The following is a 27,547-nucleotide window of genomic DNA, read 5'->3' as shown; positions in this document are numbered from 1 at the left end:
AAAAACTATGCCAAAAAAGTTTGTTAAATGAGTGTTTTAATTTTAGATGTTCAGTATAACATCTGTATAACAATTATATATATAAATGCTATATAATGTTATATAACAGTATAACAATTTTAGTTGTTGAGCAGTTAACAAATTAGCCAGATTATGAATTATGCCTTATGCTTCCAGAAAGTTTACACAAGCCAAATTATGCTCTAACTTGGCATTTCTAACATATTTCAAAATAAATGCTAACATTTATTGAGCACTTACTAAGTACCACTTACTTGTCTAAGCACACTACATGTACTAACTCATTCAATTCTTACTCCAACACTTAGAGGTAGGTACTATTATTATTTCCATTTTACAGAGGAGAAAACAGAGAAGTAATCTGCAAAAGGTCACACAGTTGGAGAGTCATAAAGCTAGAATTGTAACACCAGCATTCTTTCCCCAGAATTTTTCATCTTAACCTCTATGTTATAAACCCGGCCCACTGGCTTTATTTAATACAGTCATGTAATTGAAAGGTACTTTGATTACACTGCCTATGTATTTTTAGTATGCCATGAATTAGACTCTTCTTTTTTAAGGAGCCAATATCCTACTGCTTGGTCTACTCCACCTGGAAACACAGTATACAGTGTGGCACCAACAGAAGACACTGTAACGATGTACAGCCCTCAATACTGGAATCTGTATTTAAACAATACAACCAAAACTTTTTCTATTATTTTGCCTATCCAATAAATGTAAACAATCTAAACGGGATGTTCAGATTTTGATAATTTTTTAACAAAACAATCAAACAAAAAAGTCCATCAATTCCAATATCAGAATCAGAACCATGCAGGGAAAGGCAAGTAGGATTAAAAAAAAAAAGTTTTTAACAGCATTTAATTTTCTTCTGCAATCAATTTCTTTGTATTTACTCAAATATATTCAAAGTACAAAGCCTGTAGAGTTTATTATGCATGAATTGGCTACTAACCTGAGTAAGCATAGAGAAAACATTTCAATAATTAACCTTCCTCTTTGGCTGTGTTTTTTAATATGTCCCTAAAAATGGAAGGGGGCAAGCTCTAAAGGGAATCCCCTCTCTTCTGCAGCCCAATCTCCTATCAGGTAACTCAGAGCACTCCTGCAGTCTGCTAAGAACCAGCCACCCTAAAAGATTTAAGATAGTTTTAAGTTCCCTCTGTTTACAGTAAAGAAGCAGGATGTCAGGAAATCTAAGCTTTGGAGCCAACTCTGTGGTTTTCTAGGTAAGCCATTTAACTTTTGCCTGCCAGCAAAATTCAGTCTAAGCTGCTGAGACCACGGAATTAGCCAGGTTACTCTTTTAAACGTGGGAACACAAAGGTGAGCGATACCTTTGAAAACTACTTCCTCAATGGTACTACCAATTACCATCATTGCAGTCAGCTCCCCCTGCAGAGAAAACTCTTTGGAAATTTAATTCCTAAGGCCAAAAAGTCGACCTGGAGGCTGACAACCGAACGCAGAGAACGTGAAAAAGGTCCTAAAGAAGAAGAAGGAAAAAAAATCCACTCTTTTGCGTAAGAATTACACTCGGACGAGGGAAACTGTTTAGAAACTTCTGAACTCGGTATGAATGAATGCTGAGGAGAGGAAGCGTAAGAGCAGAGGCGCGAGTTTCCTTTGCGCTGGACGAATCCGTCGTCCCCTGAAGTTCCCCCACAGGCGTGGAGCGGGTTCCAAAAGAGCTCCCGGGACTCGACCACCTTCTCCTCACCTGAGGAACGAAGACTTCTCAGTTAGCCTCCAACTCGGGCCCGCGACGAACACTATGATCCGGGAAAATCTGAATTTGCCGCTCGCCCAGGTCCCAGCCCTGGGGGAAACTTGCGGGAACGGACAGATTGGGCCCACGTCCGCCCCAGCAACCGAGGACCGTCTGCCTTTGGTTCCGTTGCTTCCAGTCCCCAGCTGCCATATGGTCCCGCAGGCGCTCGGGCTCCAAAAGGTGTTCCTGGGGATGGAGTGAGATATAAACTCCTACCATTGCCAGCTTTAAATTCACTTTTACTTTTTTTTTTTAATGTCTGATGCAACTTCAAATCTAACTTTCCATTTTGTCTTTTCTCCACTCTTTTCAGTTTACTCTAAACCTATGTTAAATTTCTGTGTTCTAAAAGACAGCAGTTAAGTTATACTCTTAATTCCTAATGAAAGGTGGGAATTTCTGTATCCTTAGTACTACGTGTTTGAAAAATTTTGGTTCTTTTGCCTTCATTTCGTTACAAAATACACGTTTCCTATCCTTTCTTACACTCCTTAATGACTCGCCAACTAAAGAGAAGCCAGCTGCCAGTGTAATGACATTGATTGTAACGTTAAAATTTATCTTACTCCTTAAGAGATATGGACAATTCCTTAAGAATATGAACTTCATAATCTGAACTCTTTTAAACGGCAAGTGTGATGGAGAATTTAAATGTAAAATAAGCACTAGATTAGGTGTAGAAACACCCGTGAAAATTGGTTCAGCCTTATACAATGTGGCTATCAAAAAGAAAGAAATTTAAACACTTCTCCTTTAGCAATGATCAGTACAGTTTTACAAGGAATTGGTAAAACATGCCTATTTTCAGACTAGATTAGGATATCATCTTAATATCACTTAATCTAGAAAGTATTTCAGAAACAAGTGACTCCATTCTGAATTGGCTGGGTTGTACCCTTCAAAAGAAATATTTTTCTTAAGAGATTTTCTGAAAACTTCAGTTTTCCTTTCAGTAAAATAAATAGTATATACATCTCATGGGCTGTTTTAAAACTTGGAAGTGATTAGATAATATATATAAAATTAATAAAATGCTCGGGACATCAAAGGTAAAGTACCACAGAGTGAGTACATATTTGAAATAAAAAGCCTTCTCAGTTTTACTACCAAACCCAGCACCATACAAATCACTATTCATTAGCTAAGATCCATCTAGTACAGCCAGCAATTAGTAGCTTTATTAATGCTCTAACCAGTGCTCAGAAATAATCATATATTATGCATCATATACAATACATATACAATACAAAGTGCTTCTGATTTTCTTCAATAGGAAATAAATGCCTATAATATGAGGGTTTCCCCTACATTGTTCACTTATAATACTCTACATTTGGTGGTGTGCCATCTTGTATATACGGTGATGTTGAATCACTAGAACATAAGCTCCAAGAGGGCCAGCAGTTTGACTCAACTGTGTGCTATTATGTCCTTAAAATATACAATCAATAACTATTGAATGAATGGATACAACAATAGTAACATAAGAACAACAAAAATTCAGATCATACTATTAAAAATATCATGAGAAATAAACGATGAATTCTCTTAGCAAACACATCTGCCATTTTTTTTCCAGATATATATATATTTTTCTTTTTATAGTTACATTCTAAAATTCTAACTACAACCCAGGACTTAAAAGCCCACTGCATCCAATAATGAACTAGGCCAATAAATTTGAATAAATTTATTTTGTAATGCCATCTTAGAAAGAAATGGAAAAAACAGTCATACAACAAATAGTTTCACAGTCAGCAGGCACTAAGGGAATGGACCTGGGGTTCCTGAGCAACGAAGCCTGGGCCCTCAAACCAAAAGTCCTGGACTTTCGATTAATTTAGATGAATTGACTCCAGTTGTGTCCACGTGAAAGTGGCTGGAAGGAACAGGCCCCTATAGCTTCCAGATCACGGGACCTGTGCCTTGGAGGCCTCATTGCTTAATAGAGAAAAGGAGAAAATAAACACCCAAAACCCATTAATCCATACCCACAGGCTCCGCCTCTCCCCCTAGCAGAGGGCATGACCAAGCCCTGCCCGCACTCGTCTCACTCACACCCTGAACCCAGGAACCGGGCCCGTGCCCACGGTCTGAAGGCTTCCTGAAGATCCCAGGTGTCTGCCTCCCACCTGCAGCTGCAGCCTAACCCCGCCCACCTCGGCCAACGCCTCCGGAAACAGCCTCCGCGTTGCCACGGTGACGCGGAGTAAGGCAGCTTCTAGTGCTCCGCGCCGCTAAGACGCCTGGCGCCAATCTGCGGCGCGCCACGGCCACGTCCTGCGTGGTGACGTCACGAAGACGGCAGCCAATGAAAAGAGGCGCTGAGAAAGCTGGCTTGAGTTTGAATCTCGAGGCTGAATTTGAATAGCCGGGTGGCGGACATTCGAATGAAACTTTTTGGGCCTGAGGTGAGTGTAAGGCTAGAGGAGAAAACTGGTCTCGGGGACTTTTTTTGGATGACGTATCTCGCTGAAAGCGGAGAGGTCCCGCCGCCTCAGAAATAGAGGACCAAGTGGGTTTGTTGACAAACACGGAAGCGTTAAGTGCGGCGATGGGGTAGGGTTGCGGGTGGGCCTGGTTAAGGTTCCTTGGGGAGAAAGTGAAAGGAAGAAGGAACTTGAGAACGCACTAGAATGTGGCTCTGCCTGAACGAGAGTCCTGGACGGCTCAGCAGGAATATCAGGGATCTCCTACCTGAAATTCTGAGGAAGTCGGAAATTTTAAAGGGCATCCTGGCTCTTTTCCCAGACTTTGGCTGAACACTAACTGTTCAGTACCTTACAGTGCAAAGTTCCCTCAGGACTCCGTATACAGAGTGTTTTGTTTTGAAGTATAACTCTAAGCTTAACTGTCAGATGAGGAGCCTTGGTTCACCAACTTGCAAGCTTTTTGTCCAGCGAGGTTCTGCTGTTAACCTGTCAATGATCAGCTGGGAACCTTCCCCGAGCCCCAATTGTAGCATCAAGATAAAACCTGCCAACAGGGACTAATGGGTTTGCCGAGAATCAGCCAGGCTATGGAAGAGATGCTGGTAGATGATGCTCTGCTAATAAAAAATACTTAAAGCACTGAGAATCAGTTCTTCTACCATCGTTTCTTAAGTTTCTGCTAGATTCGCCTTGAGGAGTGTTCATTAGGCACTCTGTTTCAGAGAAGTCAAGGCCGACTGCTGTTTATGACATTATTTGGCCAGAATTAAAAATTTGTGTTGTATAGTGTATAGGTTACTAATTTTTAACAACCAGGTAGGATGTGTTAGACATTCTACAGGTTTCAGTTGGTAGTGTTATTCTACCATGGTCAGCGACCCCATCTTGGATTTTGGTAAGTATTTATGAACTTTGTTGCCAGAGAACATGAAATTCAAACGTTAGATACTGCTTTTTATTAACTTTCTACTATTTTGTAGGAATTGTGTATTTCAATACACAAAGGTTATCTGCCTTTTAACGGTAGAAATTGGTTCCTATTACTAAACAAGTATTTACAAATACACAAAGTTTTCATTTTAAAATGTATCTTGTTCCACTCTAAATATATCTTGAATCAATTAAGGTGCACAATAAAATGACTTTTATGCTGTCAACTCTGAAATCTAGGAGGAAAAAAATAGTCCAGATGTTAGTACTGCCCTTCCTTCCATTTGAAATTTTCATTCTTCCTTGATGCTTGCAAATTACTAGAAGCAGTGGCTCTAACACTCAAAGTTATTTCCAATAAGAGGTTTAAGTTACGTACAGACTGTACATGATAAAGTGGAAGGTAGTTCCTGGTCCTAAAAAATGTTTATGGAATCTGAATCAAATTCAAATTTGAATTTGTATTTAAGAAATAATTTATAACTGTATTACTCCACACCTTCAAGAAAATTTATACAATACGTCTGCTCCATTTTTTGAAAGCCTTTCGTTTTGATTCCAATAGAGCATAGCTACTAAGAACATGGATTGTAGATTTGGACCTGGATCCACATTTTGGCTTCTCATTTAATCGCATGTCATTTTGGAAAAATTCCTTATCCTAAAACTAAGTCTCTGTTTTTGTAAATTGGAGACAGTAATAGAGTCTACTTTATATTTTAAGGACTGAATGAGATGATGAATGTCAAATGTTTATCATAATGCCTGGCACACAGAGTGTACTCAAGTGACAGCCACTGTTCATTATTACTAATTATCACCATATCCACCTAATTCAAGAGTTCTAAATTAATAACATTTTCTGAAAATAGATACTTATATTATCCAACTGGCACAGAAAAATCATGAACTTGCAGTTTTATTTCAACATTCATTGCAAGAGCCCCAGTACTAGGCCCTGAGGTTTCTATCGAAAGTGAAAATAGTTTAACTTCTTCTATCAGAAAATTTCTTAGAGTTATATATTTATCTCGTTACGGAGAGGATGAGTAAATACTTGAACTTTAGGTTCAGTCAGTCGGAGTTTAAATTTCATGTCTTATGCTTCCAATAATGTGACTTCAGCCAGTTAACTTAACCTCTTTGTATTACACTTTCTCTCTATATAAAATAGGTATGATTTTGTATCATAGCCTATAATATAAAATCCTATATCACAGGGTTGTTACAGAGATTAAATAAGTATTTGAATTGCTTAGCACATTTCTATTTGTAGAATAACAGCTCAGGAAAAAGTATTCCAAAGTTATTAAGAGAAACTTTGTGTTTAAGGTAAATTTTAATATTGTTTTGTTTTTGAGATAAAAATACCTAGAGTTGTTTAAAACCCAAATAGTACAAAAGAATCTAAGGAAAAAGTAAACCTGCTTGTCTATTATTTTCCTACCATCAAGCAACTGTATTATCAATTTCTTGTGTTTTCTTCCTGAGAGAGCCCACTCATAACAAGTGTGTATCTGTCTTTTGAAAATACAAATGGTTGAATACCATATCCACTATTCTGCATTTATTTTTTGCACACGTATCTTGAAAATCTTCATTAGTTCATTCGTTCAGTTATTCAACAAGTATGTAAAAATTTCTAAATATATGACAAGCCCTTTTCTAGGTTCTGGAGTGCAGATGAAGTTCCAGTTCTCATGGTGCTTGCATTTTAGAAGGGAACTAAGCAATAAATATGTAACCAAATAATATATATTTTCCAAGTAGTTTATATACTAGGAAGGAAAATAAAACTGATAAGGAATTAGAGAGGCAAGGGCAGGGTGATACAGTTTGGAATGAAATCTTTAGGGAAAACCTCTATGAAGTGACGTTTGAACAAAGACCTGAATGATGAACTGAGATATTAAGATTTGTAAATACCTGAAGATAGAGCCTTCCAGGCAGAGAGAAGAGAAAGTTAGGCCAGAATGAGACTGAGGTGTTGAACAAACACTGAGAAGGACAGTGAGACTGAAACAGTAATGGAGAGGGAGGGTAACATTAGACAGGAACAAGGTATAGATCCTATAGGACCTGGTAAAGAGTTTGCATTTTATTCATATGCTGGAGAGTCATTGGAGCAGAACAAGATGAGGTACATCACATGATCTGATTTCTTTTGAAGACGGTGTCAGTACATACAATTGATGAATTAAGTCAAATTTATTATATGTTCATATGATCTTTGACTTAACTGGCTTAAATTTTATCTAGGAAAACAGTAGCTAGATATAAGATTAGGATTTACCTGTTCAACTTGTATTATATCAACTTGCAACTATTGAAGAGAATTAGTTTTAACACTGCTTCATTAAACATAACAGAAGAATGAAGCTCTCTGTGTAAGTCATTCTCCCAGAAAATTGAATGTTACCCTTATTTAAGTGATAGTGTTTTAACCATCTTCAACAATTACCATAAAAATGATCTCATTTTCCTAATTTTGTAAAGAAATTGGGCACATTATTTAACTTTTTTGATGCCTCAGGGTCCTCATTATGATTTCTTGTTATTGCCAACCATTTCACTCTGCTATGGTATGTTGGTTCTCTTACAGAAGTATAGTATGTATTTGCCAAAATGGTTGTATTGCTTTTTTGAATTCCATGTCTACTTTTCATAACTTATTAATTTGTTCATTAATCAGATGTTTTGAGAACTTAACTATATACCAAGCACACGACAAGAGATAAGGAGGAATATAAAGGTATATAGTCCCATTAGATGTTATGTTTTTGTCATACACAATAATCATAAAATTTAGAGCTAGAAAACATTAGTTATCAATGTAGTCCAACCCTATCATTTTATAGATTACTACTAAAGCCCCTTCATCACTCTCTTTCATACTCGACCCACTCTAGAGATACCTTTCCATTATAAAGGAAATGGTGTTGTATTTGTCCTTAATGTTTTAGTCCCACCAGTAAAATCCTACCAGCTTGCTTTTTTGATTCTATTCAACAGATATCACTTGAAAGTAGATATGACAAAACTGAACAGAGACTGTGATACTATCTTCTGAATGATCATCAGAAAATAATTTTTGAGGTAACACATTATTGCACAGATAACAATATGTAGTCTTTTGTTTTGCCACTTCTTAAGTAAAAATGGTCAAGGAATGTAATTTCTGCGTGCCTTAGTCAGAATCAACTGTATGTCTATCTCTTTTACTTGGCCATGTTAGGGGGAAAAAAAAGCAGTCGTCATGTTTTAATGTAGGAACAACCTCATTAATTCCTAATGACATCAACATACTTGAACATAATTGAGCATAATTTTTTCATTTAATAATTCCCAGTTAACTTCAAAGTCCAATCTAAGTTCTATAACCTTACATTCAAATCTTCTAGATCTGGCCCCACTTTTATCCAGCTTAATCTTTTTAATGCAGCCCTCTCCATTCCCTTGTGTTCTCTCCAGCTACAGTCAGGACTGAGCAAAGCTTAACTGAGCATCTCTTTAGATGCTGTAGATAGAATTAAAATCATATAAAACTAAATGGTTAAACAAAATGAGATTTAAGCAAATTGACCACACAGCCATTTATGTCCTCTGCACAAGCTGTTTCCTACCACAGGCTTTTGGACTTGCGGCCCTGAAATACTCCTGCCTGGGAGCCACTTACTTGCTCAGTCCCTCACTTTGGTCTCTTTTCACAATATTCCCATCTAAAACAAGAACCCACACATACACTTTTAACTGTTCCAAGGCCCAGAAAAATGCCTTACACATAGAAGGCACTCAGTGAATATTTATTGAGTGCACAACTAGTTTTCTCTCCTGAAATCTTTTTTTTAACCTGGTAATAACTATCCATTCTTCAGCTCTCCATTCCAGTTGTTTGTCTGGGAAGCTTTCAAACTCCATCAGTCTTAGGTGGTAGCACTGTTAACCTTTATCTGATAGCACTTATCAGAGTTACAGCTTTGCATATTTGCACCATTATTTCATCAATAGCTCTTTCCTCACTAAGCTATATGTAATAATAATAGCAGATGTTATAATGCCTTCTCTGTGCCAGGTATTTTTCTAAGTGCTAATCCTCACAAGAACTTTATAAGGTAGGTATTATTATTAGTCCCACTTTACAGATGAGGAAACTAATCCATAAGGAGATTGAGTAACTTGCCCACTGTCACAGCCAGTAAGTAGAAGAACTGGGATTTTAACAGTTAACTTACTGAGTTAATGAGTTAATTAACAAGAGATACCTTCCAACCTAAGATCTGTTTTGAAAAAAAATCACCTGATGTTTTATCTGTCTTTTAACCATTTCATTTGTGTATATTTTATCTACCATTGAAGGGGAAAAAAGCAGCATATCAGTTAAAAGCAAGGCATTGTTGAACATTTCTAAAAGCTTTTAGAAAAATCTGTGTAGAGGTTAGTTTTTGGCATCACAAGGAACATGAGAATCTGTTTTTGTTATTCAGTTGCCAGGTCATGTCCGATTCTTCACTGCCCCGTGGACTGCAGCACATCAGGCTTCCCTGTCCCTCACCATCTCCTGGAGCTTGCCCAAGTTCAGGTCCATTGAATCAGTGATGCCACCAAAGCATCTCATCCTCTGTTGCCCTCTTCTCCTGCTTTGAATCTTTCCCATCATCAGGATCTTTTCTAAAAAGTCAGCTGTTCGCATCAGGTGGCCAAAGTGTTGGAGCTTCAGATTCACCCTTAGTCCCTCCAAAGAGTATTCAAGGTTGATTTCCTTTAAGATTGACTGGTTTGATCTCCTTGCTGTCCCAGGGACTCTCAAGAGTCTTCTCCAACACCTCAATTTGAAAGCATCAGTTCTTCCATGCTCTGCCTTCTTTATTGTCCTGCTCTCACATCCGTACTGGAAAACCCATTGTCTTGACTATGTAGACCTTTGTCGGCAAAGTGATGTCTTTACTTTTTTAATATACTGTCTAGGTTTGTCACAGCTTTCCTGTCAAGAAGCAGTCGTCTTCTAATTTCATGGCTGCAGTCACCATCTGCAGTGATTTTAGAGCCCAGGAAGAAGAAATCTGTCACTGCTTTTACCTTGTCCCCATCTATTTGCCCTGAAGTGATGGGATCAGATCTTAGTTTTTTTTGGTATTGAGTTTTAAGCCTCTTTTTCACTCTCCTCCTTCACCCTCATCAATAGGCTCTTTAGTTTCTCTTCCCCTTTCCCCCACTAGAAATCTATGTAGAGGTTAGTTTTGGTTATCACAAGGAATGTGAGATTCTACTAGCCTTTAATAGACAGGAGTCAGAAATGTTAACATCCTCTAATATTTGAGACAGTTCCAAATAAGGAAGAATTGATCTAACCAAAATGCCAGTGATAAGCTCATTGGGAAACAATGAAAAGATGGTCCAGTTATCTTTGGGAAGAAGAGGCAAGATTGGAGGCAGGTAGGGAAGAGAATTGGCATTTATTGAATGCCTTAATACACTTAATGCTTTTTATCTCTTTTAGCTTAAGGACAGCTATTAGGTATTATTTCTTTTATACAAATGAGAAACCTGGAATTCAGTGAGGTCAAGTAACTTGTCCAAGGTCAAAGAAAAGGAGTATAGGTATTTATGGGAGTTGGCTAGACAGAAGCTCAGGATGAAGAAAGACCAGAGGAGTAATTCATCTGGGACCTAACTGTTAGAATCTAAATGACCATCCTTTCCTTTTCAGTGTTATATTTTGGGGACTCACAGAGTCCTAAAAAGGGAGTGCTATGTCCAGTGTCTTCTAGTTTTAGATTGTCTTGGCCTTAATTTGAATTCCTTTCAAAAGTATATGGATTTCTGATATATGTTAGCTTTATCATTATTATTTCTTCCACTTTAGGAAACACAATATCTTCTTTTAACCCTGTCTCCACCCACACCATTTCTTTGCTTACTTGTGCAGTATTGCTTCCTATTTGCTATCTGAGTCTTCTCCTATTCAGGCCTTTGTCCTACCATTGCCCACGTTGTTCTTATTTGCTTCTATGTTACCAAATCCCATGATGACTTTTACTAAGTACTTAACCTATTTGGCTTAAAACTCAAGATTCAGAAAACTAAGATCATGGCATCTGGTTCCATCACTTCATGGCAAATAACATGGGGAAACAATGGAAACAGTGACAGACTTTATTTTTTGAGGCTCCAAAATCACTGCAGATGGTGACTGCAGCCATGAAATTAAAAGACACTTGCTCCTTGGAAGAAAAGCTATGCCCAACCTAGACAGTATATTAAAAAACAGAGACATTACTTTGCCAACAAAGGTCCGTCTAGTCAAAGCTTTGGTTTTTCCAGTAGTTGTGTATGGATGTAAGAGTTGGACTAGAAAGAAGACGGAGTGCTGAAGAATTGATGCTTTTGAACTATGGTGTCGGAGAAGACTGTTGAGAGTCCTTTGGATTGCAAGGAGATCCAACCAGTCCATCCTAAAGAAAATCAGTCCTGAATATTCATTGGAAGAACTGATGTTGAAGCTGAAACTCCAATAATTTGGCCACCTGATGCGAAGAACTCATTTGAAAAGACCCTGATGCTAGGAAAGATTGAAGGTGGGAGGAGAAGGGGACGACAGAGGATGAGGTGGTTGGATGGCATCACCAACTCGATGGACATGAGTTTGAGTGAGCTCGGGGAGTGATGGACATGAGTTTGAGTAGGCTCCGGGAGTTGGTGATGGACAGGGAAGCCTGGCATGCTGCAGTACATGGGGTCAAAAGAGTCGGACACGATTGAGCGACTGAACTGAACTGGACCTATTAGCAGGTATTTAGCACAATTGATCATTCGCTCCTCCTTGATTTAGAAGGCCCCCCTAAGTTTTAATGCCATAATAAGCTTGAAAAACTGAAAAGCTTCACATAGCGTTAAAACTCTGAGGACAGCCTTTACTTTCTTGACTTAGCTTTCAGCTGCCTTGAAATGTCCATCTAGATGTTGATTAATGTTCTCAGAGTTAAGATGTCCAGAATGAACTCCTGATCTTCACCCCAAAACCTGCTTTACCCTCAGTTATTTCTATCTCAGTTGATGGCTACCCTGTTCTTCCAACACTCAGGCCAAGAACTTTGGAGTAATTCCTGAATCCTATCTTTCTCTCATTCCCCCATCAGAAAATTCTTTTATCTTTACCTTCAGATTATATTTACCACTCCCTGTTCTAAATTGACTGCATCATCTCTTGTCTGCATTACTTCAATGGCCTCAGTGGTTTCCATTTCCTCAAGTATGTCAACAGTGAAAGTGATCAGATTGCAAAAATCAAATGCAAAAATATTAAATGATATGCAAATACAAAAACTTAATAAATCTCTGAAATATTAATCAGACCCTGGGCTTTCTCTTCAACTCAAACTTTATAGCTGAAAGAAAAGAAAAGAAAGTGAAGTAGCTCAGTCGTGTCCGACTCTGCAACCCCATGGACTGTAGCCTACAATTCTCTGTCCATGGGATTTTCCAGGCAAGAGTACTGGGAGTGGGTTGCTATTTCCTTCTCCAGAGGTTCTTCCCGACCCAGGGATTGACCTTGAGTCTCCCTCATTGTAGGCAGACGCTTTACCATCTGAGCCACCAGGGAAGTCCTAACTTTATAGCTAAACCATATATAATCACAGGTAGGAAAAACCTAGCTTTGGTTTTTCAGGAGAGCTCTAATACTACTTTAGTTTGGGTCATGAGAATGGACAGGAAAGGGTCTCTCAGAATTGTATTAAAGTACTGAAGGGATAGCTTTGGCTTACAAACTATTTTTAATGAAATTGATCTTGACTGCAAGTCTCTTGGCACTGGAAATTGACACAACCAAGCTTATCTGTACCTGTATCGCAGAGACCCATAGAGTTAAAAATAGTTCCAGATATATGCCAGTTAGCTCATCCAGGTAGAAAGTAATAGAGATAGTATAGTCGCCTAGTTTTTTGTGTATTCAGAAATTCTAATCTCTGAATATAGATCCTAGTCTCTGCTCTAAAATTATGCATATTTTGTCATCCAGTTTTTATAATGTCTGATGAGCTTCCCAAGTGGCTCTGTGGTAAAGAATCTGCCTGCCAATGCAGAAGACACAGGAGATGCAGATTCAGTCCCTAGGTCTGGGAGATTCCTTGGTGTAGGAAATGGCAACCACCCCAGTATTCTTGCCTAGAAAATTCTATAGACTGAGGAGCCTGGTAGGCCACAACCCAGGGATTGCATAGTCGGGCGCAAATAAACATGCACATTTATAGTGTCTGCCGTGTACTAGGCATTGTTTTAGACTTGAAACGCATTGGTAAGCAAAACAAGATTTTTTTAAAATGCCCTTAAGAGGCTTATAGTTGAACTAGAATAGAGAAAGTAAACACCAAGCATGCTAAATAGATGGAAAATATATATTCTATTAGGAGGTGGTAAGTGCTTTGGGAAAAAATTGAGCGATATAAGGGCAGTTAGGAATTGGTTTGGCAATTTTAATAAGGGTGGGCAGAATGGGCACCATTTGAGCAAGGACTTGAAAGTGACAGAGTTAGTCATGTAATTATTGAGGAAAGCACTTTATGATAGAATGGCTAGCGGAAGGGCGTCATTGGGGCACTTGGCATGTTAGTTGGAATAGGGGCAATGGGGAGGACAATAGGACATGAGGTAGAAGACCTAGGCCATTAAAAGAAATTCAGGTCAAAATAAGAACCATTGGAAAGTTTCAAACTAGGGATTTCCAGTAACATTTACTATGTGAGTGAAACACAACACCTTTTGTTTTAAGTTAGTACTACATGCTAGTCATTTTGCATATAGTAGAATTAATGTTAATACTCTTTAATTTCAGAGAAATATTCAGCCACTCACATAAGCAGAGGAATCAAGATAGTCAACAATGTCTGTCACTGAGGAAGACCTGTGTCATCACATGAAAGTAGTTGTCCGTGTGCGTCCTGAGAACACAAAAGAAAAGGCCTCTGGATTTCATAAAGTAGTCCATGTTGTGGATAAGCATATTCTTGTTTTTGATCCCAAGCAAGAAGAAATCAGCTTTTTCCATGGAAAGAAAACTATGAATCGAGACATTACAAAGAGACAAAATAAGGATCTTAAATTTGTATTTGATGCTGTTTTTGATGAAACTTCAACTCAATTGGAAGTTTTTGAACACACTACTAAGCCAATTCTTCGTAGTTTTTTGAATGGATATAATTGCACAGGTAATTGTTTCAGCTGGGATTTAATGATTCCATCTAATTTCATTTTTATATTAGAACATCTACTTGACTCTTCTAAATATAATCAATTTTAAGATGCTTGTTTGCTAAAAATTCTTCAGTACTTCATTGTAAATGTAGATTTTCTTTGAAATTTAGTCATCATATATAACATTTTGAAACTTTCTTTTCCTGGATCTTGCTTTGGTTTCTATAGATGGTCATCCTTTCCATTTCTTATGTTTTAAAACCACATGCTTCAGATAGTTGATGCCAGATTTCTCACAATTTGTATTCATAAGTATTCCCAATGTTTACCTATGCAACAGTCTATCCCTGGGGGATAGTGGAGCATTTCTGAACACTTGGCAATTTCTTCATAGCACTATTTTTTCTTTATAGTACCTTGAAGTAACTATTTTTAAAGCCCATGTTGAGTGTCATACATGTGCTGTTTTAGCATATCTTCAGCCCAAAGAAGCATCTTTAGTGCTCTCAACAGACCTATAATAAATTGCCTTTCAAAATGATTCTGTTGATTTCCTAGAAAAAGAGCTCTCCAAAATGCCAGTTAATTGAATGCTTACCAGGTACTTCACACCATTATTAATATTTTTGTAATTACCGCCATTTATGGCATTATCTTTAAGATACCCCCAAACTATAATATGTTTCCCTGTCTTTCACTGACTCATTCACTTTTATTGCAGAAGGTTTACCCTCTAGGTCAAGAAAGAATGGAATGTGGTTTATTGATTAGACCTTCTTTGATTCTCATTTTTAAGCAGATATTATTTTCCTCATTCATGAAACTCCATATTGTCTCTAGAGATTTAAAAAAATTATTTTAACTCCAAATGAAAAAATCTCTACAAAAGTAATACTGAATCTTTGGTTTCTTCTGGATTTTATTTATATTATCCACCTATCTTAAGACTTCATGTTATACTGCCAGCTTACATAAAACAAAATAGAATGAAACATGAATCAGTTTAATCCAGCCTACTAAAAAGTATTTTTGTAATTAACAAACTTAGCAGAGAGATTTAATTTATAAAATTAATTCTCAAAGACTTACTGCTTTAACTGAATATTATGTTGGGTATTTGCCACATGCAATTCAGAGTGGGTTTTTTTTTTGTTTGGTTTTTTTTTTGGCATTTGAAGAAATGTATTACTGTTCTATTGTACTGGATAGAGTCTTGAAAGCAAAGTGATTTACCTAAAACAAAAATTTTTTAAGGAATTATTATAAATGGCTTTTATTTGGAATTCTGCAAATTTGTATTAATATTTAATACCTGCTTTGTGCCAGATCACTTACTAGTAGTATAAGTCACTTACTAGGCAGGAAGGATACATAGTCTCTGCTTTGGTGGAACTCACAGTTAGAAATACAGTATGATACTGTAAATTGCCAGGATTTAAGAATGACTATAAATGAATTTGGATCTGTTGGATTTACAAGTTACTGTTTAGGATATCCAGGTGGGACTTATTTACTAGACAGTAGATACAGTAGTGTTATGTGTCATAACAAAGAACTCTGATCCCTTTTCATAAAAACTCAGTACTCGCATATGGTGCCACGGGGGCTGGAAAGACCCACACAATGCTAGGATCAGCTGCTGAACCTGGAGTGATGTATCTAACAATGCTAGACCTTTACAAATCCATGGATGAGATTAAAGAAGAAAAAATATGTAGTACGGCAGTTTCTTATCTGGAGGTAAGTTGGTAATATTATTTTTTGGTTTAATCAATAGTATTGAGAAATCTTTTTATAAGAAATTCCATTGTCCTTTCAAATTATTCTATCAGGCAGAAATTTTTTCATGAATATATTAATATAAAATCATTAAAATTCCTGGTCTTCAATTATTTGTTGTAGATCTTATTTTTTTCTATTAAGTATTTTGCCATAACTGCTGACTTACACAGAAGTAGTAGGATTAGTATAGATAGTATAAAGAACTTCTAGATTCCCTTCATTTGGATTCCCCATATGTTAACATTTTACTCTCTTTTCTTTCTTTCTGCATATGTGGTTTTCCTTTTTTTTCCCCCTAAACTGTTTGTTACAGGCTTGTAAAACCAGGAAATTTGTTAAATAAAAGCTGAATAGTAATCAATATCAGGAAATTAACAATATAATGAGATTTTGATAATTATTCTAATAACACCCTTTATTGAAAATAAAATCTAAGATCATGTATTGTATTCAGTTGCAATTCATCCCTTTAGTGCCTTTAATCAGGATTTTTTTTTTCTCTATATTTTATGTTGCTGTTGTAAAGCTTTTAGTTTGGATTTGTCACGATTACATTCAGGTTATGGACTGACAGGAATACCACATAAGTGATGATTAATTCTTATATAACATATCAAGAGGCTTATATAATTAGTTAGTCCTGATACTGGCTGTGTTAACTTTGATCAGTTTCATTACGCTGGTGTCTACAAAGTTTTTCCACTATAAAGGTACTATATTTCCCTTTATGGGACTTCCCTGGTGGCTCAGCGGTAAAGAATCTGCCTGCAATGCAGGACACACGAGTTCGATCCCTGGATCGCAAAGATCCCCTGCAAGAGGGCATGGCAACTCACTCCAGTATTCTTGCTGGGAAAATACCATGGACAGAGAGAGGAGCCTGGCAGGCTACAGTCCACCAAGTTGCAAAGAGTTGGACGTGAGCCAATCGACTGAGCATGCATTACCCTTTATAATTAATAAATAACTTGTAGGGAAACTAAATCCTATGACTCCTCATTCTTTGGTCTGTTCATTTTAGTGTCCACTGATGATTCATGCCTGAATCAATTACTATCATGATTGCAGATGGTAGTGATTTTCAAATTCCATCGTTTCTTCTACAGTTCTTCATTGGCTTTCTACTATAAGGAAGAGCTTTCCCTTTCCTCTACTGTATCGATATAGACTAATGGATTCTTAATATTATTTCATAGATTATAATCCTTTTCTCTAAGTGTTTATCTGTATGCTTAAATTGTGCCGATCTCTTGTGTGTGTGTGTGTGTGTGTGGTTTTTTTTGACATACTTCATCATTTGAGACTTTCTACCCTCTTAATAGCTGACACTCAACAAATAACAACTAATTATTGGCACTCTCACTTTGTGTTCAGATAGTGTTTCAGAAACCAATGCAGAAACAGACATCCCTGACTTTACTGCCTTTTCATTTGTGATGTCAGAGGGTCAATTTCTAGTTTTTACTGCTCTTGCTGACATCTTATTGTTTGAGAGTTTCTTCACATTTCAAAAATTGATTTAAAATTATGTTGCTAAAAATTGTTGTCAGTCTATAGAACTTGGTGATAAAAGAGAAGTCAAATTCATTTTCTGTAGTTAAGTATTTTTAAAAGAATTGTTCTGAACTTAATTAGGAAGAGAGCATGGCACCGTATTCATTATTTCTTCCTTAGATCCTTTTATACCTGGGAGAATGTCGAAGTGTGCTTATTTTTATAATGTTTTTAGTTGTTTTTTCTTTCTTTAAATCTGTTTTCATTTTACTAATGGTAAGGCAGTGTCTAATCGGATGATTTTCCACTCAAGTCTGTGCACCACAATTGGCTGTGGGGCTGTTTAAAATTAGACATACCTAGACCTCACCCCCTGGACATTTTAGTTTAATAGATTTGGATTGTGGCCAAGACATCTATGTATTTTAAAAGTTTCCAGGTGATTTTGATTCATAGACCAGCTTGATAGTAATTGTATAATTATGTATTTTGTATGATTGAAGTGGGTAAGGGAAATCATTTAAAAAGTGACTGTTGCTTATCAGAAAAATAAGAACCAAAAAATTCTCTCTTCATTTTATAATTTTACTACTTCTAAGAATTTATTGCATTTAAAAATTGTTAACATTCATTATAACAAGTTTTACCAGCAATGAATTATCACTGTAAGCTATTTATTAGAACATGGATATAACTTACAGAAAATAATTCTTAAAGATTAAATTTTATATGTGTTTTTTTAATCTTATCAAATAGGTATAATTGTCATTTTGTTATCAAGTAGAAAACTTAGTACCTTTAGTAAATTCATAAAATTATGTCAATTGTACTATTTCTGTACACTACTTATATTGTTGTTGTTTAGTCACTAAGTCATATCTGACTCTTTTGCAACCCTATGGACTCTAGCCCAGCAGGCCTCTCTGTCCATGGGATTTTCCAGGCAAGAATATTGGAGTGAGTTGCCCTTTCCTTTTCCAAGGGATCTTCCCAATCCAGGGATCAAATCCATGTCTCCTGCATTGGCATGCAGATTTTTTAACCACTGGGAGCCAACAGGGAAGCCCTACATTACTTACAGAAATTACTAAAAAGAAAAAGAATTGCCAGAAATTTAAAATACAGATGTGTATTCAGTGCATTCAGTAGAGTGAGGATATCAGACTCTGCTCTTACCTTTGTGACTGTGAACTAGGGCAAATCACTTAAACTCTGAGGGCCTCAGTTCCCTCATTCAAGTTGAGGGGAGACTGTCCCATTATGGAATTATCATTACATGTTAAACTTAATGCAATTGAAGGATAAGTGAAATAAATACCATCCATCTTTCAGGGGTTTTCTTTAACTTTTAAGCTCTGAAATTTAAAAAGTTTGGATTACTTGGGCATCATGAAATAATATCTTCTCCAGTAAGAACCACACTACTTCCATACAACTTACATTTCCAATCTATTATAGAGTTTCCCAAGACTGTTTGTCCCATATATTTCCAGAAAATAGGAAGAGGCAATTCCAGCTATCCTATTTCTGTTGACTTGTAGTCATCAAATCGGGAATTACAGGGGGAGGACATCATTAAATTTTAAGTTCAAGTGCTGGTTATCAAACTCTTCTGTTGTATCAGATGTTAGAAAAGTCATGGCAATGTGTGATAGAAGGGATGAGATAAATGAAAATGAGCTGCTGCTTCTCTTTGAGACAAATTCTAATATAACCTTAAGGCAGCAATGTATACATGTTTATGTGATGTTGTCGCTACTGTTTCAGTGTCAATGCTAAGCATCAATGCTAAGCAATCCTTTTCATTTTAAGGTATATAATGAACAGATTCGTGACCTCTTAGTAAATTCAGGGCCACTTGCTGTCCGGGAAGATGCCCAAAAAGGGGTAGTCGTTCAGGGATTGACTTTACATCAGGTATGTTTACAAACTTCTTTTTTGGCTTGTTCAAATAGCAAGTATGGTAATTTAGCCATGTACTTATTTTAAAATAATGAAGTATCAAGTTAAAATAATCAAGTTTATCATCAGTCTTCTTTTGTTTTCCTTTAAAATAATCAAATAGGCTTTTCTTTTAAAACTCTACTTGGACATTTAATATAGTATATTATTCTGCTTAATGTATTATTTTATCTCCTCAGAGAGATTAGATTTTATCTTTTATTTTTCATTTAGCACAAAAGGGCTAAGCAGATGATACACGATTGATATATAATGGGATTTAATATATGGAAAATAATTTCTATTTTACCTGTAAAAGTCTGCTTGATTATTGATGGTTTATTAAAAAATTTAAAGACCAGTGATTAATTTGTATGTTTTTCTTCTGTTTCAACTAATTTAGCCCAAATCTTCAGAGGAAATTTTGCAGTTATTGGATAATGGTAACAGAAACAGGACACAACATCCCACTGATATGAATGCTACATCTTCTCGTTCTCATGCTGTTTTCCAGGTAACAGGTCACTAGACCATAGCTCTTAAAATTGAATTTAAATGTAGCCAAATTTATGAATAGTAACCTTCAAACATTCTAAAATATCTCTTCATCTGTGGACTTTTCTACTTCTCAGCACTTCCTTCACTTTGCAGCTTTGAGAAGATTCAGTTAAGAATATTTAGAATTGAGATGATGTAAATTAGAAACATGTAAATTTTTAACCTGTGTAAAAATACATGATAGTAAAATGGAAGTATTAGAGGTTTTCCTTCCTTTTCTTTTCTTAAATTGGTAAAAAATATGTAATCTTTCCAAAAGATAATCTTTTATTCAGAGCAGACTTTCTCTTTATAGCTCTAGATTTATAGAACCAATAAACTGGGGAGGTACTGATTAAGATTTCGCCATAGTGACCGTGTAAGTAGTTGCATTCTTTAAGAGAGTGTGTGATTCAGTTGATAAAGTACTTTTTAGGAATACAGGTCTAGAAAAGCCTAAAGCATAGGTTAGTAGTTATTATTTGTAGTTTCTAGTTCTATTAAAATTCAAACAATTATAAGCTTTATTCTGGATTATGCTATTTGAAACTCATCTAATAGTTCTAGTTGAAAGAATTCAAATCTGAGGATATCAAATCTTTCAGAAAGTCTCTAATCCACAAAGCTTCATTAATCTTTTCTCTTCTTCCCACTGACTCTTCATTTATCAGTAATCTTGAGAGAAATGTTTATCAGGGACATTGAAATTTCCCCAAAATATCTTAGACTAAGTGTTACCAGAGTATAAAAGGCAACTGTTTTAACCTTCCATCAAACCAAGAGTTATTACTATTTACCCTCTAGCACACATATAGGAAGTTTTTTCATTTTCAAATTTTTCTCAACTTTAGTAATTACTTTTGATACTGTTGGATATCAGCCAGTCCAGTCAAGCTGTACCTTGTTCAGTATGTATTTATAGTGAAAATAATTGATTTCTTGGTCTTTTAAAAATAAAGTGTGCGTTTCCCTTTGAATTTTATTAAATCTAATCCTCATTTTCCGTATTATCCTGTAATTTCAAAAAGATTTATTTGAGACAACAAGATAAAACAGCAAGTATCAATCAAAACGTCCGAATCGCCAAGATGACGCTCATTGACCTGGCAGGGTCTGAAAGAGCCAGTGCTACCAGTGCTAAAGGGACCCGGTTTATAGAAGGCACAAATATCAATCGATCACTTTTAGCTCTTGGGAATGTTATCAATGCCTTAGCAGATACAAAGGTAGGTACTATATGTTTATTTGTGTAAGTATTTTGAAATATGTATAATTCCCAGAAACATATTAATATAATTTTGTTTTAAAGATCTATTATAAATCAAGTTTTAAGAATATAAGAATCATGTTTACATAAAGAGCAAAGACCACAGAGAGCCTAGTATATCAAATAAAGCTATGGGTCTTTTTTGTTTGTTTTGTTAACTTCTCGTTTTATAATCAGAATTTGTTGAATGAAAGGTATTGAATATCAGATTGAGAGTTAATATTTATGATATTTCCTCATTTATTTTGAATTTGATTTTTTTAAATGACAATTTAATGAGCACTAACTACAAAATAAGCATGATAATTAAATTGCTATGAAGACGAAGCACACTTTAAAAAAAGTTAATTCTGGTCTAGTTAGTATTATACATATATATATATATACACTTAAAATTGAGTTAAATATTAAAGAATGTTGAGTTTTCTTAGGAATAGGAGCTTAGTGTATAAAATATAATTAAATCATCTAATAGGATAATGTTTGCTAGATGCCTTTAGGTCATTAAAAAATATTTTTTGTCTACTCAATGCCAGAAGTGCTTACAAGAGCACAGCATATTCAATAACTTCTATATTTGTAAAAATGACTTCCTTTTTTTTTTTAAGTTAATTGGCGCTGTTGATTAAGAATCTGCCTGCCAGTGCAGGAGACATAGGAGATGTGGATTTGACCCCTGGGTTGAAAAGTTCCCCTCGAGTAGGAAATTGCCACCCACTCCAGTATTCTTGCCTGGAAAGTTCACAGACAGAGGAGCCTGGTGGGTTATAGTCCATGGGGTCGCAAAGAGTCAGACAAAACTGAGCACTCACACACATGACAATTTTAGTTCAAACCAAGCTCAGAAGCTATAGGAAAGTTACTGTTAAACTCCTCAAAATGTTGCATTTTGATAAATATGAAGTACATTAAAATGATTTGGGAACTCTTTTATTTTTTAAAAAAAGGCAAGTTTCTAAAATCACATGAATATTACAAAAGCAAAATATATTTTGTATTCTAAGTTAAAATCTCAGAATATGTGAGCAGACAGTGTGGTATAGAGACTGATTTCCTAAATTTTGCCATTCATGAAATTTTTTCCATAACTGATTTAATTTTAATAATCGACTGCTGTTGAGTCATTTGTTAGTCAGTGTTTAATGCATATCTTATACATGCAAAATCAATTCAAGTAGCACCAGCCTGTGCACACTCCACACTGTTTGAGAAAGACTGCCATGATGGAAAGCATAGTACAACTGTGAGCTGGGAGACCTCAGGCTAGTTTCTAGCTTTGTGAATTACCAACCATGTGACCTGACGCAAGTCATGTGGCTTTTTGCTTAGCTTCATTTTTCTCTTGTGTAATATGAAAGAGTTACATTGGATAGCATAAGATTGCTTTTTCTAGAAAAATAAAGTTCTCTTAGACCTGTGGTTGTGCTTTCAGATAAAGTATTTGTAAGTTTATAATTTATTTTGAATATTATCTATTCATATTAGATGGTTATTTAAAGAGAGAAGTAGCTCTCTACCATACAGAATTCTTATTATTCCTCTGGATTATGTTTCTCCAGGGCATATATTACTTTTATATTTTAATTTCTTTTTTTTTTAATAGACATTTTGATTTTTAATAGTTTTAAATACAGAAAAGTTGATTAGATAATACAGGAAGATTTTATTCAATATACCCCAAGCTCAAGTTTCCTCTATTAATATGTCACATTAATACGGTACACTTATTACAACTAATGAAACAGTATTGATATTTTATGATTAACTAACATTCACACTTAATCAGATGGAGATATAATCTTTCAGTGGGAAATTTGTTTTTTATATTCACTAAGCAGTCCCATAAGATGTGTAAGGCTGGGCAAAGTTGTGCAGTGCTTAAATTCTTATAGTGAAATGGTAGCAGGTTTGCATTTGAATGTGGAAAATGACATAAGAATCCTGTTTTTGTTCTTTCAGAAAAAGAATCAGCATATTCCTTACAGAAATAGTAAGCTCACTCGCTTGTTAAAGGATTCTCTCGGAGGAAACTGTCAAACTATAATGATTGCTGCTATTAGTCCTTCCTCTGTGTTCTACGATGACACATATAACACTCTTAAGTATGCTAACCGCGCAAAGGATATTAAATCTTCTGTGAGTGTGTTTACTCTGCCTTTGTTTTTAAGAGTACTTGGTGCATTTTTTTTTCTTTTTTATACCTCTAGCGAAATATGAAATAGAGATATATTTCTACTAATGAGTTAAGAAATAAAAGCTAGAAATGTCTTTACTAACCCAGTTAATTGAGCATAAACTAGGACAATTAAAACATTAAGCATCTTAATTACATATATAATACATATGATTTATTATTTTATTTAATTTTATATAAATTTAATATTATTTAATCTTTTGGAGAATTAGGATGTTTTAGTGCCTTTCTCTCTAACCTTTTTCACATCATGACATGTGATATTTTGATGGCGTTTTGGTGTAACTGGTCAAGGCCTCTAACACATTTGTTGCAGCCAAAGCTGATGCTCTGCTGTAGCCCAGCACCAGCAGTTTCCACCTGAAAATCATGGCCATGTTTGCTAATCTCTTCAAGCCTTAGTTATTTACTTCATCTATAAAGTAGATACAATATCTGTCTCAGTTTATAAAGTAAATAGTTTTTTAAAAATAATTTATTTTCACATTCATGATATTGATGTAGCCAATCTGTATAGCTACAGCAATGTAATAATGAGTGGTTAGGCTGGTATTTTTGCCAATAATTTGGGGTAACTTTTTTTTAATGTAAGTCAAACATGATGATGGATTTGTAAAATCACAAGACTTCAGAGTTGTAATAGACCTAGAGTTCAACTGGTAAATAATGGCTTCTCTTCCCACTTACCCCTCTGCTACTCCCATTGATTGAAGATAAGTGGGTTATTGTCTTCCTTAGAGAAATACTCACATATTGTTTGTATAATAAATTGGGAAAGGTTGTGCTTTATTGACTATACAGAAGTTTTTCACACATATTTTTCATGCACTGCTTACACCAAACCACTGAGGAAGACATTTTTAGCTCTTCTTTACAGTTGAGGAATTACATGTTCAAAGTTGTAAATATTAAATTCTAAGTTAAGTGAGAAGTGGGCAAGGCCTCGAAATCAAGTATTTGGATTTAATGTTCTTTCCAATATTCCATAGCTGCCAGGGGACTCATACTTTCATAAAAAGGATAAAATATATTGAGAACTTGTTAAAAGCTACTTGAACATACAAACGGGTAAAAATTTAAATTGTCTCTGTATCTTAAAAGTTAAAGGACAAAGGAAAAAATGAGCAATTTTTATTATATGAATGCCTGCTTTGTAAGTTCTTTAAAGCTCTTTAAATTACCTTTTCTCTGATAATAAAGAAGGCAGTTTCTTAACGTTATTAACGTGCTCAGCATACCCTTACCCACTTGTCATAGATTTTAAGCATGAGCATAGTTGATTATATTGTCATGACTGTAATTGTCACAAATTCTGGGTTCATGAAGCTGAATAAATGAGGATGTAATGCTATTTTGTTTACATATATAACTGATTGTTATCTCTGTATATGCACAATCATAATTTCTTCTTCTTAACAGTTGAAGAGCAATGTTCTTAACCTCGACAATCATATAACTCAGTATGTAAAAATCTGTAATGAACAGAAGAAAGAGGTATGTCTTTTCTTTACATTGTTGCTAATCTCTCTCAGTTCCTCATTTATGGGATTCTACAATCTTTATTGTCTAAAACTCTATTGTCTATTATAATTGAAATTTTGTTCAGTTATTTTTCACAGCTAAAATTTTTCTGTGGCTGTGTATAATGGAAACAGATAATTTGTATTTTTAACTACTGTTTCTCTCTACTAGATTTTAATGTTAAAAGAAAAACTAAAGGCCTATGAAGAACAGAAAGCCTTTACTGATGAAAGTAGCAAAGTAATGATTTCAAACCCTCAGAAAAAAGAAATTGAAAGGTAAAATTGATATTAAGATCTCATTTTAAGGATTTTGTAAACTTCAGTCAGATAATTAAAATTTAGTCAGAAATTTATTGTTATCATCATTTGTTGTGTGTCATTATATATTCTCAACTGTTCAGGAAGTCACAGATTGGTCTTATATGGTACTCTTTGGAGATCAGGTAATTTTAACTGTGATTATACAGATAGTGAGAAGCAGGTCTTAAGTATGGGATAGAAAAAGTAAAACTAATTATGTCACTTATGAAATTGGTTTTTAATAGTTTCCATATTTTTCTTCTGTGGCGTTAGTCCCTTCTGGCTGCTACAACAAAGTGCCACAGACTGGGTCACTTATAAACAAACAAAATTATTTCTTACGGTTCTGGGAGCTGGAAGTCCTAGATTAGTGTGCCAGCATGGTTGGGTAAGGGCTGCTTTCCATGTTGTAGACTTCTTGAATCCTCACATAAGCAAAAGAGAGGGAGCTCTCTCTGGAGGCTCTTTTATAAGGGCACTAATCCTATCGATGAGGTCTCCACCCTCATGACCTACCTAACCATCTTCCAAAGGCTCCACTTCCAGTACCATCACCTTAGGTGTTAGGTTTCATTCAACATGTAAATTTCGGGGGACACAAATGTGTTCAAGCAATGGCATCTGGCATTATCATTATTTACATGGTGCATATAAATTGTGTCTACTCTTTCCTAACTTGATGTAACTCTAATAATCCACTTAATTGAGTTTACGCCATTAATTATTTAAAGGGACATCTCTCAATGATATAAGTTGACACAGAAAAATGATCTGTTTCATCTAAGTTTCTTAGCAGATAAATTTAAAAAACAAAAGCTGTAATATAGTACTCACAAGCACTAAGATAATTTCCAAGTTGCCCTGATGGGCAATAGTTGAAAAGCTTTGAATCTTGAGTAGTTCTAAGAGGACAGAAAGGAATTCTTGGATCAAACAAGTTTGAAAATTGTTCCTTACTTAAGGAATCTTAAGAAGTTTCCAAAGTACCTGAACATATTGAAAGCTCCAAGAGGCCCATAGGAAAAGCAACCTGTTCACCTTTGATTGAAAGTTGAGTAAGCCTTCTCCAAAGCTAATTTTATATTATCATTAATATGAGAAACTAACCGCATCTTAAAGCACTGATTACTCACACTTAGAACTCTTGAGTTTGCAGATGTCTTAGTGTACATAAGGAAGACTAGTGGACAGTGATTTTCAACCTAGTTTCAAGTGTGTATTGAAGTTTACATAAAATATCCTTGATTTGAAGAAAATAATTTTTTCTGCCTCCGTTTGACCCTAAATGTTAAGATAACTTCTAGGAAAATAGCACTTTATTTTTTAACTGTCTTTGTAGTTTTGGATGATATTTAGGCCCACATTAATTTCATCTGATGACTACAGCACCGCTGAAATTTGAAATGGGGTATTGTTTTCTAACTCACAGATTAGAACAAGAATTATATGTCATCCTTTCAAATCTTAATCCTGTGTTCCCGTACTGTGCTGTTTTACAGATATAATAAGAAACAATTAAACAATTATTTCTATCAGTGACAAGGAGTCCATTTTTCATACAGCATAAAGTTGTCCTGTGTATTATTAATAGCTCTGCTTATGCCAGAGATTTCCTTAATAGTGTTTAAATTATTTTCTGTTAATCCCACTAACAACCCATTGTCAAGCTAAAGTTATATTTAATAGTCTTATAATACTTTTTGTTATATTCTACCAACTTTACAGTGTCTTTTGAAAAATAATTTAAGTAAAATTGACTCCTCATTATTCATTTAATCTTAAAGATTCTAACTCTGCTATATCATTAGTTGTGTTATTATAGTTTGTTAGTCAAATATGGGATTGGTCCTCCTGTAACCAGATAGCTCTTTGTTGTTGCAAGTTTCTTGAAAATTAAAGCAGCCACCCACTGCTCAAATTTGGAGTCATTGCTTGCATGAAATTGCTCAGCTCTACTTAACCAGATCTAATCATCAGTTGAAATTGTACAAATTGGTAGACTTTTCTGGAGTTGATATGGCTTTGAATCACTGACGTTCGCTTTCTGGTTGTTGGTTCAAGAAGGAGGTGCCTTGAGCTATGAACACTTATTTGGGTGTTTTTGACACTTCAGCGTGACTTAACCAACTATAAAAACTTTAAGTTGTAATTCTTTCAACA

General features: G+C 35.4%; 2 protein-coding genes across 11 annotated transcripts in view; one reads left to right on the top strand and one right to left on the bottom strand.

The window, feature by feature from the left end:
- METTL15 (methyltransferase 15, mitochondrial 12S rRNA N4-cytidine) overlaps window positions 1–4,073 on the bottom strand; it is a 280,288-nt gene extending 276,215 nt beyond the window's left edge. For 6 of the 9 annotated variants that reach the window (XR_008703109.1, XM_055549188.1, XM_055549185.1 and 3 more), the window contains exon 1: window positions 1,748–3,950. The gene's annotated coding sequence lies outside the window, so the exon portion shown is untranslated. Of the gene's footprint in view, window positions 1–1,747 lie in introns of all 9 variants that reach the window. The other 3 variants (XM_055549184.1, XM_055549183.1, XM_055549182.1) reach the window with 3 other exon arrangements.
- The window catches only part of KIF18A (kinesin family member 18A), an 85,026-nt gene continuing 61,537 nt past the window's right edge, over window positions 4,059–27,547 (top strand). For both annotated transcript variants that reach the window (XM_055549180.1, XM_055549181.1), the window contains exons 1-9: window positions 4,059–4,209; window positions 13,991–14,363; window positions 15,932–16,089; window positions 19,438–19,542; window positions 19,970–20,080; window positions 21,132–21,329; window positions 23,330–23,506; window positions 24,984–25,058; window positions 25,257–25,363. In XM_055549180.1, the coding sequence (XP_055405155.1) occupies window positions 14,039–14,363; window positions 15,932–16,089; window positions 19,438–19,542; window positions 19,970–20,080; window positions 21,132–21,329; window positions 23,330–23,506; window positions 24,984–25,058; window positions 25,257–25,363 (1,256 nt within the window). In that variant the 5' untranslated portion in view covers window positions 4,059–4,209; window positions 13,991–14,038. The remainder of the gene's footprint in view (window positions 4,210–13,990; window positions 14,364–15,931; window positions 16,090–19,437; window positions 19,543–19,969; window positions 20,081–21,131; window positions 21,330–23,329; window positions 23,507–24,983; window positions 25,059–25,256; window positions 25,364–27,547) is intronic.

Source organism: Bubalus kerabau, chromosome 15 (assembly GCF_029407905.1).
Source record: "Bubalus kerabau isolate K-KA32 ecotype Philippines breed swamp buffalo chromosome 15, PCC_UOA_SB_1v2, whole genome shotgun sequence".
Classification (NCBI taxonomy): domain Eukaryota; kingdom Metazoa; phylum Chordata; class Mammalia; order Artiodactyla; family Bovidae; genus Bubalus; species Bubalus kerabau.
Note: the sequence above shows the minus strand (reverse complement) of the source record. Positions and strands in the feature narration are given on the sequence as shown.